The following is an 18,670-nucleotide window of genomic DNA, read 5'->3' as shown; positions in this document are numbered from 1 at the left end:
CCCAAAGTCTCGCTGCTGTCGGTAAAGAATGATCTGCAGACATTCTTGAGACACCAGCACCGGCAGAGGAATCACAGCAGGCACTCGAATGATCAAAGCTCCATCAGAACTGTCCCAGCAATTACTCAGCTTGTAGATCCTGGAAGAACAATTAATATCACCCTCCAAAGTGCCATTCCACAATACAAAGAAAAATGGGGCAAGAACACAAGCAGAGGATTTAATAGTCCTATTGCGTAGAGAGGTTTCAAAAAGATCTGTTTGGTTAAAACTAGCAGTGGCATTAAAAACAATTACTCATACCTCGTAAAGGTGGAATTTTTCATTGCGGGCCTATGGCCATACCACAACATATCTTTCCTGCCTTTTATCAAATCAGGCTCTTGAGTGATACATTCTCCCCACATAACTGTTAAAATCTCTAACAGCATCCCAACACCGAGGAGCAGGCTTGGGACCATAGGTATGTGTTATATTTGTTTTCAAATCCTCTTTCAGGATGGGATGCAGTATATTTCCAAATCCTATCACCCTACTATGAGTATGATTATTAGTAAAGTCTGCAATAGAAGCATTATTCAATAGTAAACATTCATGATGAAAGGAGGACTCCTTCACCAATGACAGGTTACTAAGATTAATAAAACACAAAGATCCTCTATTAATGAAAAGGCAGCTGTAATGTTTCCCTGTTTCAGATCAACTTGGGCTGAAGCTGTCCCCACTGTTATGTTGCTAGCAAAAAGTGAGGGAAAGGTACCCGGCCATGTTGGCTGATGCTCTCTCTCCCAAGGGGCATTAAAGCTATTTCTGCAGAAGGAAAAAAAAGGGGGGGGGGCTAGAGAGATGGCTCAGAGGTTAAGAGCATTGCCTGCTCTTCCAAAGGTCCTGAGTTCAATTCCCAGCAACCACATGGTGGCTCACAGCCATCTGTAATGGGGTCTGGTGCCCTCTTTTGGCCTGCAGGCACACACACAGACAGAATATTGTATAATAATAAATAAATAAATATTTTTAAAAAAAGTGAGGGAAAAGAGGGGGCTATTTTACTAACTGGCATTAGAAGTGGGGGGTTTCTCACCAGACTTCCTATCACCCGTGATTCTGTTGTTGTTACCAGAGTCGTCACCTGAAGCAGAAGGAGCTTTGTGATCTTCATCCTGGGTCACCGGTCATACGCACTGCTCTGGTACCCAAATTGATTTATCACTTCTGGAGGAAAAACACATACAGCCCCCCCAATCTTTGCCAACAAGGGAGTTGGCAACAAGGGGAGTGTGTGCCCTTCAGCATCCACAGTAAAATAAATAAATAAATAAATAAATAAATAAATAAATAAATAAATAAATAAAGAGAATGGTGGATAATTGAGTTGCTGGGGAGAATATGAACTCCCCCCTTTTTATTTTTTGAAAATATTGCTTGAGGGTCTGATTGGCTCTTTCCACAATTGCTTGACCCATTGGGTTACATGGGATGTCTGTTTTATGGGAAATTTCATAGAATGAGCAAAAGCATAAACATTTTTTGCTGATATATGCTGGGCCGTTATCTATCTTAATTACCTCAGGTTTGCCCATATAGGGAAAAGCAGATAGGCAGTGTGCAATGGCATCTTTTGCTCGTTCTCCTGAATGTAAGGATGTGAAAATTACTCCTGAAAAGGTGTCTACTGATACATGGACAAACTTAAGTTTTTCTGTGGCGGGCAGGTGTGTAACATTCATCTGCCCAATGTAAACAATTTTTTGATATTATTCCCTCCACGATAAGTAATCTCCTCCCAATAGTACCGCATGGCATAGCTGTTGCCAATCGCTAGGTGTAAGATTCAATGCCACAAAAGACTCTACCATGGCAAGATTAAATGGGGCCTGAGAACCATATACTGCCACAGCCTCTTTCAATTGCTTCATCTCCTTAAAGCTCAAGGCCCCACGTTGTCTCAGCATCTGTCCTGGATTGTTAGGATCAGGTACCTCTATAACCGGAGCAACTGTGTGCTGGGGCCAAAAACAGACACCTCCTCTTCTTCCTGAGCCCTCTTTGGCCTCCCAGTCATCTGTAAGTCCCCAACGGGACTCCCTCCTTCCTCAATCCTTATTATAAGCAGATTGGGATGACGGCACACCTAAGAAATCCTTTGCCTTATAGCACTTCAGCCTTTTCTGAAGTACCTTAATTTCCTGCTCAGATAAACTATTCTCTGCACTAGAGCTGAGGCTGTCTTCCCCATTTTCTGACTCAGAGGTTATTGCTATCTGGTTTTGCGCCAGAAAGTGGGCCAACTTTGGCGCTAGCCTTAGTCCTGCGCCAGATTCCAAAGTTCCCCCTGGTACCTCTGACATTTCCTTTCGGTTCCTATGTGACTCTGCCGATCCTATGAACCGGCGAGTCTCCTCCTGTATTTCTTCAAGTATTTCTTTAGCCACGACAACCTCCAGTCTCACTTTCATTTTATCAGTAAGTAGAGCATCGCGAACCAGGTGCCATAGTGAAAAGGTAGATATAGGGACGCTATCGGCCCCCTCCTTTTGCAGCCCTTTCTGCAAATCTCTTTTTACCTGTTTCCAAACGGAGATGTTCAAACCTCCACCTGTCAAAAACCACGGGCTTGCTGTGGCTATATTCTTAAAAAAAATCCTCTATAGTTCTCTCTTTGACAGTGGTTCCTTGTTGCTCTAACAATTTAGCTATCTAATATATCAGGTTTCTCTTACTGCTTGTGGATCCCATTTTTTTACCCCAATCCATCATTACCAGCCTAGGACGACCCTGTCTGCTACCTCTTCTTTCTCAGATCTTGGTGGAAACCTCCACTTTGCTGCACCAGCATGGCAACTGTCGTTCTGAGCAAAGGACATCAGGATTAACACACAACACAACTTCAGGTTCTGCAGACAAGCCTTTATTCCACTTTCTCACACAGGATATATATCTCTCAGCAGGGGAGGCTAAGCCAGCAAAAAACTGGAAGCTCATCACTATAACTCAATGGCTTAGGGGTAAACATCCTTAGAAACATTGCTGAAAACAACTGATTGATTGTTCCTGTTTTCAACCAACCGCAAGAGTGTGAAACAGATCAAGCGGGGGTGCGAAGGCCTGTCCTCTAGGAACCCAACAAGATGAACGTAGATCCTCTGAAAGACAAGTGCTCTGTTAACTGTTGATTTATTTCCCAGGCCCCCAAATAAATCTTTAAAAAGTAAAAATATGTAAAGCACGGGTATGTTGAAAATCCTGGTTGAGAAACTCCCATGAGGAAGATGAGGAAGCCAAAAGAAAAAAAGCATAATTAACTAATATAGGGGACAGAAAGAGACAGGCTGATATTGAAATAATAGGCCAAAAAGTTTAAATAGAAATAGACTTACATGTTATCAAATGAGAGATAGAATACATCTACACAGCTGCTGACATTTGTGATTAAAGACAGTAAGAAAATATCTTAAAAGTTTTTAAAGTGGTAGACTAAAATTGCATCAATTTAAGTTCTTTGTGTGGGTTTCAGAGATTGAAATTTGGTTGCCAGGTTTGGGGAAAAGCACCTTTTACCCTCTGAGCCATCATGAAGTTTCTCCCTTTCTTAAAATAGAGTGCCAGGCACTTGGTGATTCATGCCTTTAATCATTCAGGCAGAGGCAGGGGATCTCAATGCCTGCTTGGTCTAGAGAGAGTTCCAGGACAGCCAGGGCTACACAGAAACTCTGTCTAGAGAAGTCTGTTTGTGTATGTGTGTCTGCTGAACACCACATGTATGTACCTGCCAGAGAAGCCAGAAGAGGGCATTGGATTCCCTGGAGATTGAGTTAGAGATGGTTGTAAGCTACCCTATATATTGGTATTGGGCTTCTTTCCTGTAAATTCTCTCTCTAGATGACGTGTTGTTTGACATCATTTGTTTAGTTTATTCATGACCTTCATTTTAGTAGTTAAATTCTGTGTAGTCAGAAAGACTCCAACCCTAGTCTCCATTTTAAGATTGAAAGACTCCAACCCTAGTCTCCATCTTAAGATGTTTTGATCAACTAGGCCAGGGCAAAGTAGGATATCTGTGGGTGGCAGAAGCAGTCTTAAGACTGGTTGCACCTGCCTAGAGGATAAAAACAGGATACTCTGTGGGCAGCAGAAGCAGTCTTGAGAAAAACACCCAGTCCTTTGTGTATTGAAACCCAAGGGGGCAGAGACTGGCTGAAACTAGCTTAATTTAGACTTGTTTTTGTAGACTTGTTTTTGTCCTGATGTTGATCCACCCCATATGTTAATTTAATTTGAGTTGACCAATGATGTTGTTGTTGCTATGCTTCCCCATTATGTAACCCCTGAGACTCTATAAATACTGGCTGGAAAAATACAAGGGAGGCTCAGTCTCACTAGAGTACTGAGTCTTCCGTTGGTGCCTTTGACAATAAAGAATCCTCTTGTTGTTTGCATCCATTGGCGTGGTTTATTGAGTCTGGGGGATCCTTCCGTGGACCCTAGAAATTAGGCTCTTTCATCTCACATTATTTCTTCCTGAATCATCATCATTATTATGGTGTGTGGAAGCACACATAGGCCATGACTACAAAAGGAAATCACAATTCAACTCTGGAATTGGTTCTTTCACATTCACATGGGTTCGGTAGATCAAACTCAGGTCATCAGGCTTTATCGTCACGAGCTTTTACTCACGAAGTCATGTCCCTGATCTTTTTTTTTTTTTTTTTTTCTGAGACAGGATTTCTCTGTGTACCAGCTTTGGTTGTCCTGGAGCTCACTCTGTAGATCAGGCTGGCCTCGAACTCAGAGATCCACCTGCCTCTGCTTCCTGAGTTGTGGGATTAAAGGCCATCATGGCCCAGCTATTTCCAGTATTTGTAAGACGAACGAAACTGAGCGGCGGTGGTGCCCTCCTTTCAATTCCAGTATTTTGGAGTAAGAGACTGGCGGATATCTGTTGAGTTCGAGGCCAGTTTGAACTACGGAGCGAGTTCCAGGACACAGGGAAACCCTGTCTCGAAAAACAAAACAAAAAAAAGTGCATCAAGGGTTCTTCTCTCACAATAAGGCACTTTCCTGTGGGCGATAATCTTGGACAGCGAACCTGCTTATCGTTCACACCTAATCTGTGTTGATACAGACCAAGTCACTGTGCGCTTGGGTCTCATGTCCCTACAGTTCCACCGTTAGGAAAATCTGTTTTTTGTCCGGTCTTGCACTGAAAAACCTCGTCCATCAGTAATCCTGCAGGCTTCAAAAGTCATTTCCGCCTCCCTTCCTACAAGCAGCGTCCAAACGTGACGCATTTCCGCCGAAGTGGGCGTAGCAGCAGTAGCGCCGACGCAGTGGCCGCCGTGACGGCCGCAGGTTGATGACGTCGTCGGAGTCCTTCACCACGTGTGCGTCCGCTCGCCGGTTTTAGGGGCTTTCCTTGCTGGTCCGTTTTCGGCGGCGACTCCGTGGCCCAGAGCGGCCGGGAGACCATGGAGCACCTCTCCGTGGAGCTGCTGGCCGGGCCTCTGAGGCTAATCGCCGACAAGAACGAGAAGAGCCGCGGCGAGCTGACCAGGTTCCTGACCAAGGCGGTGAGCACGGGTGAAGGGAGGCGGGCCCTGGCCGGGGAGCTCGGGTGTCCCGAGAAAGGGCCTTTGTTTTTCGGGGTTAGCTCTAGTTCCCTGCCCGGCCGGTGCTCAGACCGTGATGGGGAGCGTGCGCTTTCCGAAAGGAAGAGAGTTGGTTTTTCTGCGAGGCTGCGTCTGTGTGCCCCAGACACGTGCATTGCCTACGCCTCCCCTTCCTTTCCCCACCCCTCGTTTGCTTGCAGCATGTTTTTCTTTCTGATTTGTCCCTTCTGTTTGGCACATTGACGGGCATCGGTAGCATTTCCCCAGGGCGCAAGTCTCAGTGCAGCACTGAGACAGATAAATCTGGTCTCAGCATCAAGGGAGTTTGCATCGATTTCGGAGTCGGTTCGTAAGCATACAAACAACTGAAGTTCAAAACAGACGCTAACTTTGGGAATTTTTTTTTTTTCCAAATTGGTCTTGGGTTTTCAAGAGCCTTGACTTCTTGACTACTGTCAGAGTTGAGCATCCTTATTGGCAACTTTTCACTTTGCCTTTTAATTTCCTTTTATTTTTCCCTACCTGCTCTGTCTGTAAGCTTGAGACTAGAAAAATGTGTTTTTAATTTTGTGAAACTCATTCGGTTGCAAATGCAGTAGGTACGTAAACACTCTGTTGTTTGGTAACAGCAGTATAGCGGATCCAATGGTTCTTATTCTTGTGGTCCCGAGCCTTTCCCAGTAGTCATCTAAGACCATCGTGTAACAGATCTTTACATTACGATTCATAACAATAGCAAAATTACAATCATGAAATAGCATTGAAAATAATTTTATGGTTGGGGGTTACCACAGCATGAGTAATTGTATTAAAGTGTTAAAGGGTCTCAGCATTAGGAAGATTGAGAACCACTGGCTTAGACTAAAGAACCTGAGAATTTCGGATCAGAATAGAATTCACCTGAGAAAATTCCGAGAGTTTTTTTCTGGGAGCTTGAATCTGTTCTGCTGCTGAGTTATACCCTCAGCTGAAAGGCATTTTACTTGTTTTTTTTTTCTTCTGAGACGAGGTCTCTGTTATGTAGTTCTGGCTGTCTCCTGGTACTCGTGTAAATTGGCCTTCAGCTCACAGGGATCCACACAGGGCTGGGTTTCCAGACATGCCCTACCAGTCTGAATCAAAAGGCATTTCTGATAAAGAATGTGAAAAGCTAAACTTAGTGGCATCTGTCGCCTGAATTCCTGACCTGTGGCTTCCATACCAAAATTGCTGCAGGTCGACTCAGCATGAGTTGGCAGTCTAGAGAAAAAAAGATTTTTGGTGGGTTGATTAAAAAAGGGGGGAATCGGTTTAGATGAGCTGACCTTGTGCCAGGGCCTAGGATTACATCTTGTATTTGGGGTGTAGGTTCTTTCTGGGTCTAGAGATCTTTCCCTGGGAGAACATTGTTCAGCATATTGCAGACCTTAGACTTGACTCTTAACACCTAAGGGGATTCATGTTTACGTTTTTGGAGTTGGGTTGAGAATGATTTGTATTCTTTTTTTGGGGTCTTAAGATTTTAGGGAGACATAAATTCACCACTCAAGGTAAATATGTATATTTAAATAATATAGTAATACCAAAAAACTAGAAAGTTTCCTGGACTTAGGGAGTTTGGGAGAAACTTGTTTATGTCGTCTTCCTGACTTGTCTTTTGAATTCTAGGCAGTCTCGGGAATCTTTCAGGTTTATTCCTTTCTGTTTTGGAGAATAGCTTAAATATTTTTATTGAGGGTTTGTTACATTTAGATTTCAGCTCTTTCTGTTTTAAATTTGAGGCCGAATCTTCCTATATGTTTGGTAGCCTCAGTGCTGAGGCTACTGTGTCCCCAGATGTGCCCCTAGTTTGGAAACAAAAACACTTTAAAGAGTAATAAAGATGTGGAAATACTGATTTACAATGGAATTTGAGAATTGAAGAATGATTTTTTTTTAGGATTTTTTTATTTTTTAGATCCATCTTAACTGATGACTGTATCCTAATTCCAAGAGCTAGGTGCCAACTGTTAGTGGATTGGTAGGGTCATTCTGAGGATTGAATGCAGGGCCTCACACTGTACCACTGAGTTAACCTCATTCTTTGCATGTGCTTAGAACCTGTTTTGTTTGTTTTTTTGAGACAGCATCTCATGGTAACCTAGAATTTACTATATAGACTAGCCTAGTCTGGAACTCACAGACCCAACTGCCACTGCCTACTTAGTCCTAGGACTAAAGGTACGTGCCACCCTGCCTGGCTTTGGTATTACTTTAAAAAAAAAAATTACTTTTGAGACAAGTTTCAAAAACCTTCAAGTCCAGGCTGACCTCCAGCTTGCCAATTCCTGATTCTTCTGCCTCTATTCTCCAAGCCCTGATTACAGGTGTGTCACTGCGGTGGGCTTCTTGTTGAGGTCTGTGTCTACTTTTATTTTCATTCCCACTGTGATTTCTCCTCATTTTGATCACTGTCTGTATTTACATTTAACACCAAGCATAGGTACTGGGACATAGCATAGCTGAAGATTTAGTTTTGGAGAGTGGGTCTCAACTTTGTAGCCTAAGCTGGCCTCAGACTTTTTTCTTCAGTTTCTGATCTGTAAAATGGGGGTGATAGTCTCCAGTTTATGGACTGCTAGAGGAAACAATGCCGGGAGGATTATAAACGCCATGGATAAAGTTTGCTATGGTAACCACTGTACATAAGACTGCTTTGATGACTAGAAAATACAACTGAGGATTTACCAAAAGTGCCTGGCACTGAATGTTCAACAAACACTAATTATTATTTAACTGCACTAATTATTATTTAATTTTTTATGTTGGATTGGCCTCAACTCATGGCTAGACAACCTCTCTGCCATTGAAACTGCGTTTGCCCTAATTTATTACTATCCTTATTTGCAATAATAGTATTTAGACCTCCTGCTGTGCTTTCCAGACTAGACTTTAAATACCACCCTTACCCACCCCTGGACCTCAGACTCCAGAATACCTGTGGCTACAAACTTGTTCCGCCAAACTTGGTTCTATATTTGCTTCTTATTGTTTGTCCGTTTAATTTCTTTTGCTGCTGCAGTAGAATCCAGAGCATGGCACATGCTGGGCAGTTTACTGTGTTATCTACAGGTTGACAGGCTCCAGTCCCCTGCTGCTGTCTGTCACTGTATTATCCCGTCTTGCATTTATCTTAGAATGTTTGTGTTTCCTCTCTTTTGCTCTGGTTAGTGTAGCAAAAGCTAAAACTTGGTGTTTATGGAAGAGAAGAGAAATGTACTAAGAGATATACACCCTAGCTTCTTTCAATGTAGAAAAAAATTGAAAACCTTTATTTTCCAGTTTGATGTATCTACAGAGCAGAGCTGGTTACTGGGCGCATCAGGCCTTATCTGGAGCTTTAGAGGTCACAAGTGCTGAGACCTACCTAATGAACATACATTTCCTTCTGGCCATCGGGTTGCCCTGCTTGTGAGCATGTGGACATGTGGATGCCAAGGAACGAAGTCCGAGTCATGGGCCGCCCTTGAAAGCTTTCCAGGCCTTCTGAGTAGCTGCTCTCTTTCAGCTGACTTCATTATTCAGTAGAAGAGAGCTTTTTGTAGTCGCCTTCACTGGGAGCCTAGGGAGAGTTGTGTCTTCTAGTTCACTTCCCCGTGTTTCGGCAGACTCCGTGGAAAGTACCTTCGGGGGGACTGTAGCTTGTAGACAGATTTGCTGTGGGAGCACCAACTCACAAAAGATGCGGAGACTTAACTTATTTTGAAAGCTTGACCTGTAACTTAGACTTCTCCCATTATCTTTTATAACTTAAATTAACCTATTTATGTAAATCGCTGGTTTTTAATCTCTCTTCCATCTTGCACCTCCTGTTTCCTCTCTGTCCTCTGGCATTAGGATAATGGTCAAGTTCTGGCTAGGATAGTCTGTGAGGCTGGACCATCTCAGCTTACAGCTTGAAGCTTGAAGCTGTTCTGGATGCAGAACTCTGAGGAAACTGCAGCACAGACACTGAGAGGCTGCATCACCTCAGCCACCCATTTTCATTGTGTCTGGTCCCCTTGCTCTGAAAACATAAGCTTTCAAAGCTAACATACATATCTGCATTAACACTGCTGTGCGTTATACACAAACCAGCCAAAGATTTTTTAAAATTTTTTAGCAGGTAAAATGTATGTCAACTATCTTATAGTTTTTTTGGGGTTTATTTTTAATGTCTTTAGCCAGAATTTTTGGGGAGGGGGAGTTCCCCTGATCAAACCTGATACTATATCAAACTTGAATGAATCTATAGCCTTTTATTTTCTGTGAAAACAAAAGCATAGCCTCTTTCCCAAAGCAATACATTTTTGACTTCCATATTAAAGTTAAGGCATTCCTAAAGTATCTAGGCTGGTTAATCCAGCAGTTCCTCCTACAGTCCCCTGTTTCTAGGCTGGTTAATCCAATAATTCCTCCTATTGTCCCCTGTTTCTAGGCTGGTTAATCCTCAGTTCCTCCTACAATCCCAGCTCCTGGGAGGGAGAGGTTTCAGGTAGGGACAGGATGAGAAATGCTGGAAAGATCCACGGACACCAAGGGAGGCGTGTCCTAGGTTTGAGACCTAATGTTGCTGAATTGGTTGCTAGAATTTGTTTGTTTGTTTTGTTTGCTTTTTGTTTTTCAAGACATGCTTTCTCTTTGTGGCCTTGGCTGTCCCGGAACTCAGTCTGTAAATCCAGCTAGTCTTGAACTCAGAGGTTTACCTGCCTCTGCCTCCAGTGCTGGGATTACAGTGTGCCACCGTGCCTAACTGGTTACTAAGTTTTGATAAGCGAGCATCTGAACCACCTTAAAAATGTCTTTTTTCTACTTGATTATTTAATCTTACATTTAGTGTGTGTGGACAGTTTGTGGGTGTTCTCTCCTTTCACTGTGTGGATTCTGGAGATTAAACTCAAGTTGACCGCCTTGGTGGAAATCACCTTTACCTGCTGAGCCATCTCACTGGCCCAGTACTTGGTAGTTTAATCTGTGTCTTGAGCTTCCCTCAGACTAGTATGCCACTTCATCATTTAAATAAAGCTCACTTAAGCTCTGTGAAAGAAAAGTGAGAAAGTAGGAAGAGGTTGCCATGAGGTTGCCCCAGTGGCTCTCACTTTACAAAGAAACAATTTCTCAAGAACGTAGTTACCTGGGTGTTCTGGTAGCCTTGGGTTTGGAGGGTAAAACCTTGAACATTTAGTGCTTCTCTGTTGTTCCAGCAGCCAGAAAACAGGATTGCAGATGCTCTGGCTTGCAGGCTGGGGCACTAAAAGAGAAGGCTTGTTATAATTGTCCTGTAGAACTGCTACCCCCAGCTGCCTCCTCTTTCCAGTTCTTGCATTTGCACATTCATAGGTTTTAATAATAACAGTTTATTTTAGGAATGTAATTATTGATTGAATGTTGTATAGCCAGAAATGATCTTGAACTTTTGATCTTCCTGACTTGCCTTCCAAATGCTGGGGTTACAGACATGAACCATCTTCCCCTGTTTATATATGTTGGTGAGTGAACCCCTCAGGGCTTCATGAATACCAGATAAGTTCCCAGCCCTAAATTTTGTTGTTTTAAGATTTACTATGTTGTTCATTCTGTCCTAGAACTTTTGGGCTCAATCCATCTTCTCCCTTAGCCCAGTGAGCAGCAGTAACTGTATGTGCTGTTACTCCATTCCTTTCTAGTTTTCCTGCCTCCTGCTCCCCTGCCCCGCAACCTTACTGTGTAGCCCAGGGAGGCTTGAACCTGCAGTCCTCACACCTCATTCCCCAACTGTTGGAGATTGCATGCATGTGTCTTTATGCTTGCCTTCATTATTGAAAATCTCATTAGTAGTGTTATTCATGGTAGGGAATTGAGAAAATGTAGGACAGCACCAGTGTAATGGTTCAGTGTAGCTACCAAAGCTGAGAGTGTGGCCTGTACTGTAGAGAGGGCTTTGATTCACGGCACTGCAAAACAATAACTTGTAGCCACCAAAAATAATAAGAAAATCCTGTTTCTAATACTGTCCAGTGTGATGTCATTTGGAAATGGAGCCTTGCTGCCATAATAAAATTACCCTAGTTTCTTCTCTGTTGCTGTGATAAAACACCCTGACAAAAAATAATGCGGCAGAGAAAGAACTTACTCTGGCTCACACTGGAAAGTCCAGTGTATTGTGACTGGTGACTTAAGACAGCAGGAGCATGAAGCTGTTGGTCGGTGTTCACAGTTGGGGCTCGAGAGGATGAGTGCTGCTGCTTGGTTCTCATTTACACCGTCTACATCTGCCCAAGGAGCCATCCCACCCTATTAAGTGACTCTTCACACCTCAGTTAACATAACCGAGACAGTCCCTCACTGACACTCGGAGAGGCCAGCCTTGTAGAGAATCCCTCACAAATGTGTCTGAACGGTTGTTTTAGATGAGTCTTGAGGTGATGGGTTTGCTACTAACCATCCAACCATGCATCACAAAAGTAAAGAATGAAATCAAAGGACAGAGAGGTAACCTTGATGATTCTGACCTAGGCTGCCATTGGGGATATGTAGCTAAAAGCCAGGGAAGGATTGATAGCCACTGCCAGAAGCCATGAAGCATCGAGGAAGGCTGATGCTCTTGTAAACCTTTCAGAGGAATGTTCCCCTGCCAACGTCTTGACCTCAGACTCCAGAAATAAATGAGACAGTACTGTTTGTTACTTTAAGCCATAGGTTTATAATAGTGTTCAGTAGTACTAGAAGACTAGGTTAATTTTTTCTTCATAAAAGTCTTTCTCAGGGGCTAGGGAGATGGTTCAGTGATTAAGAGCATTTGTTTCTGCAAAGACCCACGTGACAACCAAGAACTGTAACTCCTGTTCCAGAGAATCTGACCCTCCATTGGCTTTGGTGGGTACCAGGCACATACAAGGTGTGCATGTTTATGTTCAGAGTACTTACACTTTAAATATAAATTAGGTTTTTTTTTAAATCTTTAAGTCCCCCCCAAGGTGACCAAGGAGCTTACAATAGGATATATCTGAAAATAATCAAAACAAAATTATTTATCTAGCCTGCCAGCTGTCCTATTTACCCTAAACATTCTTAGAGCACTTAATGTGTGTTGGTGTTTTGTCTGTCTGTATGTCTTTGTGAGGGTGTTGGATCCCCTGGAACTGAAGTTACAGGCAGTTGTAAGCTGCCATACAGATGCTGGGAATTGAGCTCAGGTCCTCTGGAAGAGCAGCAGGTGCTCTTAACTACTGAGCCTTCTTTCCAGATCATTTATTAGCTAAATTGGGTAAAATCATCTAGCGTAAATCCTGTTTTATAATACACTAGGAACTTGTTAGTCACCCATTACAACTTTTCTATCCTTTTTTATACTGTGTATCTAGAATGAAAAGAAATACATGGTTGTTTTGTTTCTGGTAGTGGGTACTGAGCCCACTCTCATACATGATAGGCCAAGTATTTACTACTACTTAACATACTGTAGGCCTCTAAATACAGCCTTTTAGTGCTGTAAGGTAAGACAATTACTTATCTATCATCTTTTGATTAGCCTCATTGCCATACATAACTAGAAAAGGATTAGATAAAACCAGTAGCATTATTCTAAACATGTTATGAAATGGAGCTTAGAACCACACTTCCTAACAGCAGAAGCTGGGCTTCTGTGCACATCTATAATTAACATTACTGGATGGTACAGGTCTTGGTGGGGTGGTGGAGAATTTAGGGATGCTATAGCCAGCTTGGGATACATCACAAGACCATATGTCAAACCAAGCAAAACCTAAAGAAACAAACAAAAAGTCCTGGTGTGGAATCCCTTTTTGGAGACAGGATCTCAACTGTGTAGCCCAGGCTGATGTCAAACTAGTACCCCTCTTTAAAGTGGTCTCTTAGGAACACTTGCTAGTAGGGACATTCCTACAGTTTAAAAAGTGCAGTTGCCTCTCAGTGTCATGGCTGAATCTGTTAAATTTCTTTCCCTTTGAGTGATAACTTTGGAAACTTTGTTGTGTTTGCTGTCTTGTTTTAAGTTTCTGTTGCTGTGATTAAACCCGTGACCAGAGCAGCTTGAGGATGAGGAGGTCCTAGCTTTGGACCAGACACCTTCTTTGTAAATTAGATCCGGTGTTACACATCGCTGGGAAGTAAGTCCTGCTAGCTGTCTACATAGAAGCAGCACAATTTTTTTCATGCTTATGGACTTTCTGAGACTACACAGTAGGATTTTGTGGTTTACCTCTTCATTCATCTCAAAGTATGATTGTTCATACTGGTTTTGTTTTGCTAATTTTAGATTGGTTTATTTTCAGAAATTAATTTTATCTTCATTGTTTTGAGAATTGAACCCAGAGCCCATTGCATGCTAGGTACCAATTCTGTATAACTAAGCTGTACCTAAGCTACACCCAGGTCTTAATCTGGTGTAATATTTGTATCTCTGCCTGGGGCACCTTCTGATTTTTAATGAAGAACTGAATGGCCAGTAGCTAGGCAGGAGAGAGTAGGTGGAACTTGTGGAGAGAGAGAAGATTCTGGGAAGAAGAAATCGCAGGGAATCGCAATTGAAACATGGACCAAGTCAGCCATATAGAATGAAGGAGAGTAAAAAAGCCACATGGTAAAACATAAATTAATAGAAGCAGGTTAGTTTAATTATAATAGATAGTTGGGGGACAAGCCTAAGCTAAAGGCCGAGCTTTCCTAATTAATAACAAGTCTCTGTGTTATTTGGGTTGGTGGCTGGCAAAACAAAGAACCTACAAGAAAGCTTACCTTTTTATGTTTGTCTTTTATAGGTGTTCTCCATCATGCCTTGAAGTAATCATAGGATTATATTTTCATTTATGAGTAACAAAGGAGACAAGAGCACTGGGGTTTTACATTCCCTAGACAGGGTTGAGACACTTCAACATTTAGTGTTGAGTGAAGTTACATATCATTTAAAATGGAATCCTAAGTATTGGTTTTCTTGTCTATAATGTAAGCGGATGGAACTCTTAGTAACAAAATCTAATCTTTTATTTTAACAGAACCCTCAAGAAATTTAGAAATTAGTGTTTTGATCCTAAGCTAGGTCTCTGATCCTTCCAGTACTAAAGAATAATGTTTACATAGACATTTGTCTTGCTTCTCGATTAGGTATGGACACCTCAAGATCGCCAGTGTATCCTGAATTCCTTGGCACAGTTGCTCCTGGATAAGGACTATACCCTTTTGCTTGGTCGCCAGCTGCGCCCTATCCTTTTGGATTTGCTGGAAAGAAATGCTGAAGCCATTAAAAGTGGAGGCCAAGTCAACCATGATCTGCATGAACGTCTCAGTGTGTCAATGAGCAAACTCATTGGTAACCATCCTGATGTTCTCCCGTGAGTAGCAGTTTGATTTGTATTTCTCTGTGAGGTGATGACCTTCTCTCAAGTCTAGTGGGATGGCTCTTGCTATAACCAAATGGTGTGGGAGAATTGTCTGTATTCTGTCAATCATATTTTAATAAAATGCTGATTGGCCAGGCAGGCAGTATAGGCGGGAAAGCCAGACAGGAAGTAGGGGTGGAGCAATGAGAACAGGAGAATTCTGGGAAGCAGGGTAGTTCCTCTGCCATTCCTGTGCAGACCACGGAAGAGGCAACAGGTAAGCTGTCACACTGAGAAAGGTAATGAGCCCATGTGGCTAACGTAGATAAGAATAATTTGGTAACATAAGTTATAAGAGCTAATAAGTAGCCTGACCTAATGAGCCAATCAGTTTATAACCTTATGGAATCTTGTGAGTGATTTTCTTTGTTGCTTGCCGGCTGTTGGGGTACTGAGAGGGACAGAAACCCCAACAAGTCGGCCCTCATGTTACAACCAAAGCACTGGGGAGATAAGAAGCCTTCTAAGGTCACTGTTAGGCTTGTTCATGGTTCACTGCAGAAAACTGATACTTACACCCAAAATCCTGTACTGGAACGTAGATGAAACCTTTAAAATCATGACAAAAAATTTATATATATAAAATACAAAGATTAATATATAGATATTTATCTTATAAATCTTATACCTTAAGAAAAGTTGCTAAAGAGTCAATATAAAACCAAAGAATTATAAGATTAATACATTAAAATAGTTCTTAATTTTTTTTCTTCTGTTCCATATCAGGTGGTTCTTGAGACATGAGACGAGATTTTGAATTTCACTTTAATAAGCATGCTTGGGGTTTAGAGAAGGATAGAACCACACACCAACTCTAAAGCCAGTTTTTATTTTCAATTAGACTGGGACTACAAAAAGACCATTTACATTATATGTCTGTAGAGAATAACAGAAACAAAGATTTGGGAATATTTATGAAATTTTATCCTGTTGGAAATGTGATATACCAGTAGGCCAATTTACTCTTTTTCTTGAGACTTTTTTTCTGTATAATTTGTCCTTTTTCTACAGATGTCTCATTTGTCCAGTGGTCTTCAGATTCCTTAGCTGGATATCTTTATCCTTCTGAAAAGACAAAAACAAAACCCTTCACAAATCCTAATTTTGCGGAGGTTCTCTTTTGGCAAGTTATTTTTGATCAAATGAGAAGCATTTGTTAGTTTTATAGGTTAGTTTAGATTAAACGGTCATGCTTTTTAATTAAGAGGTGTCTCTTGTTCAAACCGAATCTTTATCAATTTTGATGGGATTCATAGCTTCTCCTGTGGATACAGCTATCTGCCAGATTTAATTCCTTTGAGTACCCTTTGGGTTATTTCCTGCAGGTAGTAGTATTTGGTTGTATAATGAATATGTAGGACATTTCCTTATAATTTCTTTGGCTTGTTGGCATGTGCTAAAAAAAAAAGTCCTTTTTTAAACCTTTGCTAAGAACATGGTGTATTTTATGAAATTCTGAGGCCTTCAGTACATTTCCAATCAATACTTGATCGATTTCTACATACCTTGTGCTAGAGAACCTGGCAGATCCATATGGGATCGGATGTGTGTTATGTGTGTGGGATAAATCCTATTCCTGATTCTGTCTTGTAACTGAATAAATAATAAAATCAATTCTGTATCATCTGGTATAAATCCCATGGTTTCAGTATGCAAAACAACTCTTTTTTTTTTTGGCAAAACAACTCTTTATGCATATTGTGAATCGGTAAGTATATTGAGAGATTCTTTAAAATCTCAGTACCATGAGAATTGTATATAATTCTGACTTTTGGGCAGAGTCACAAGGGCTTTTTTCAGTTAACTTAAGTTTTCTGTTTTGTAACCTGCCTTTCCAGCTTTATTTGAATCAGTATAGAATGTAAGGACTACATATTCAGTTATTGGAGAAGCAGAAGGAAGTAGCCTTAGAACTGAAATGTGGGAGCTTGGAAGTACCACTTGTATTGAGCTTTTATGGCAGAATGTGTCAGGGCTGTGTTAGAGGTTCGTTAAGATCATGAATTAATTAGCTGTTTTTCCATTGGCTTCAAACTTTATGTTCTTTTGTTGCTGTTTGGTATTGGCCTAAAACTCAGAGATCTCACTGCCTCTCCCTTCTGAGTGCTTAGGACTACAGGTGTGTGACACCCAGCTAAAAGCATACATCATGTGTTCTCTTAAAGATCTCTGTATGCTTTGCTTGTTTTTAAGAGTCAGTGATTCTCTGTGTAGCCCTGGCTGTCCTGGAACTGGCTCTCTAGGAGATCAGAGTGCTGGGATTAAAACCGTGTGTCACCACTGCCCAGCTTTTCCTCTGTATGCTTTAAGATGTATCCTAAGCACCTGGTTTTACTTCCCTCAAATTCGGTTGAACATTTTTGTTTTGTTCCTCTCCTGATTTTGTTTTGTTCCTCTCCTGATTCTGTAAGTGGCTCTCCATCATACAGTGGTATATCAACAAGAATTACAACATGAATTTTCGTATCTCTAGATAGTAGCATAGTAGTGAGAATCCAGTGAGTGTTCAATAAGTGCAATCTGTAGTTACCACTCAGGATGTGCTCTGCTTCTGTGGGTAAAGCCTTTGGCGATCGCAGCTTCTGAACTAGTGTCTCATGCCAGGGCCTGTTCCTCAACCTGAAATGGCTTCAGTCTCTAGGAGTGTATTAGCATTATTCTCCCCGTTCTGAGGTATGAAGAGTTCTGTTATGTTCTTCAGTTCTGTTCATTAGTGCAGGTGGGCAGTTGGCTGCTTCTCTAGGGAATGAAGATGCTCATTTCCCCAGTCATGTCCCTGAGGATAGATGGGCACTTGGCTGCTTATTGTACCAATGAATGACGATTCCTCCTGTTTTCCCTCCTGAAGGTTTGCCCTGCGCTATTTCAAGGACACCTATCCAGTGTTTCAGCGACTCTTCCTTGAGAGTTCCGATGCTAACCCTGTACGCTATGGACGCAGGCGGATGAAGCTCCGAGACCTAATGGAAGCTGCCCACATGTTTCTGAAGCAGAGGCAGTCTGTTTTCCGGGACCTCTGGGACTGGAGTGTGTGTGTCCCTCTCCTCAGGAGCCATGATGCTTTGGTGCGCTGGTATGTGGCTTAGCCTGTGCTTCTGATTTGGGTGGGATGGGATGGGACAGGGCAAAGAAAAACCTTTTTGGTATGGTCTTTTTAAATTATTTATTTTCTGTGTATGAGTGTTGTCTGTATGTTTGTTGGATCCCACGAGCCGTGTTATGGATGGTCGTGCACTGTCGTGTGGGTGTTGGAAATTGCACTCCAGTCCTCTAAGCAGTCTGTGCTCTTGACTGCTGATCCATCTCTAGCCCTAGTTCATTTTGTCATTGTCAAGTTTCAGTTCTTACCCCTTTCTCTAATCGTTCAGTGCTGCTTCAGAAAGATGATACACATGGAGTTTCACCCTTTTTCCTGTTCTGCTAAATGTGTATTTTGTGTTCTTTACTCATAAGTGTATGTTGTGATAGTGAAGACTTCAATTTTGGGTGCTTAGTGGACAAGTACTTTTCTTAACTGTGGGTCAGCAGAATCGATCTGCTTCTTTTTTCCTCAGGCATACAGCTAACTGTCTTGCGTTGGTGACCTGCATGAATGAAGAGCACAAGTTAGCCTTCCTAAGGAAGATTTTCAGTAGTGATGAATTGGTGCATTTCAGGTTGAGGTGAGCACAGGCCTTTCTGGAGGGC

General features: G+C 42.0%; 1 protein-coding gene across 3 annotated transcripts in view; it reads left to right on the top strand.

Annotated features, from left to right (window-relative positions):
• The first annotated feature begins 5,376 nt into the window (after positions 1-5,376).
• Mdn1 (midasin AAA ATPase 1) overlaps positions 5,377-18,670 on the top strand; it is a 129,761-nt gene continuing 116,467 nt past the window's right edge. For all 3 annotated transcript variants that reach the window (XM_087897210.1, XM_087897209.1, XM_087897208.1), the window contains exons 1-4: positions 5,377-5,570; positions 14,709-14,935; positions 17,832-18,056; positions 18,538-18,645. In XM_087897210.1, coding sequence (XP_087753336.1) covers positions 5,469-5,570; positions 14,709-14,935; positions 17,832-18,056; positions 18,538-18,645 — 662 coding nt within the window. In that variant the 5' untranslated portion in view covers positions 5,377-5,468. The remainder of the gene's footprint in view (positions 5,571-14,708; positions 14,936-17,831; positions 18,057-18,537; positions 18,646-18,670) is intronic.

The sequence above is a fragment of the Myodes glareolus genome, chromosome 16, assembly GCF_982192425.1.
Source record: "Myodes glareolus chromosome 16, mMyoGla1.1, whole genome shotgun sequence".
NCBI lineage: Eukaryota > Metazoa > Chordata > Mammalia > Rodentia > Cricetidae > Myodes > Myodes glareolus.
Note: the sequence above shows the minus strand (reverse complement) of the source record. Positions and strands in the feature narration are given on the sequence as shown.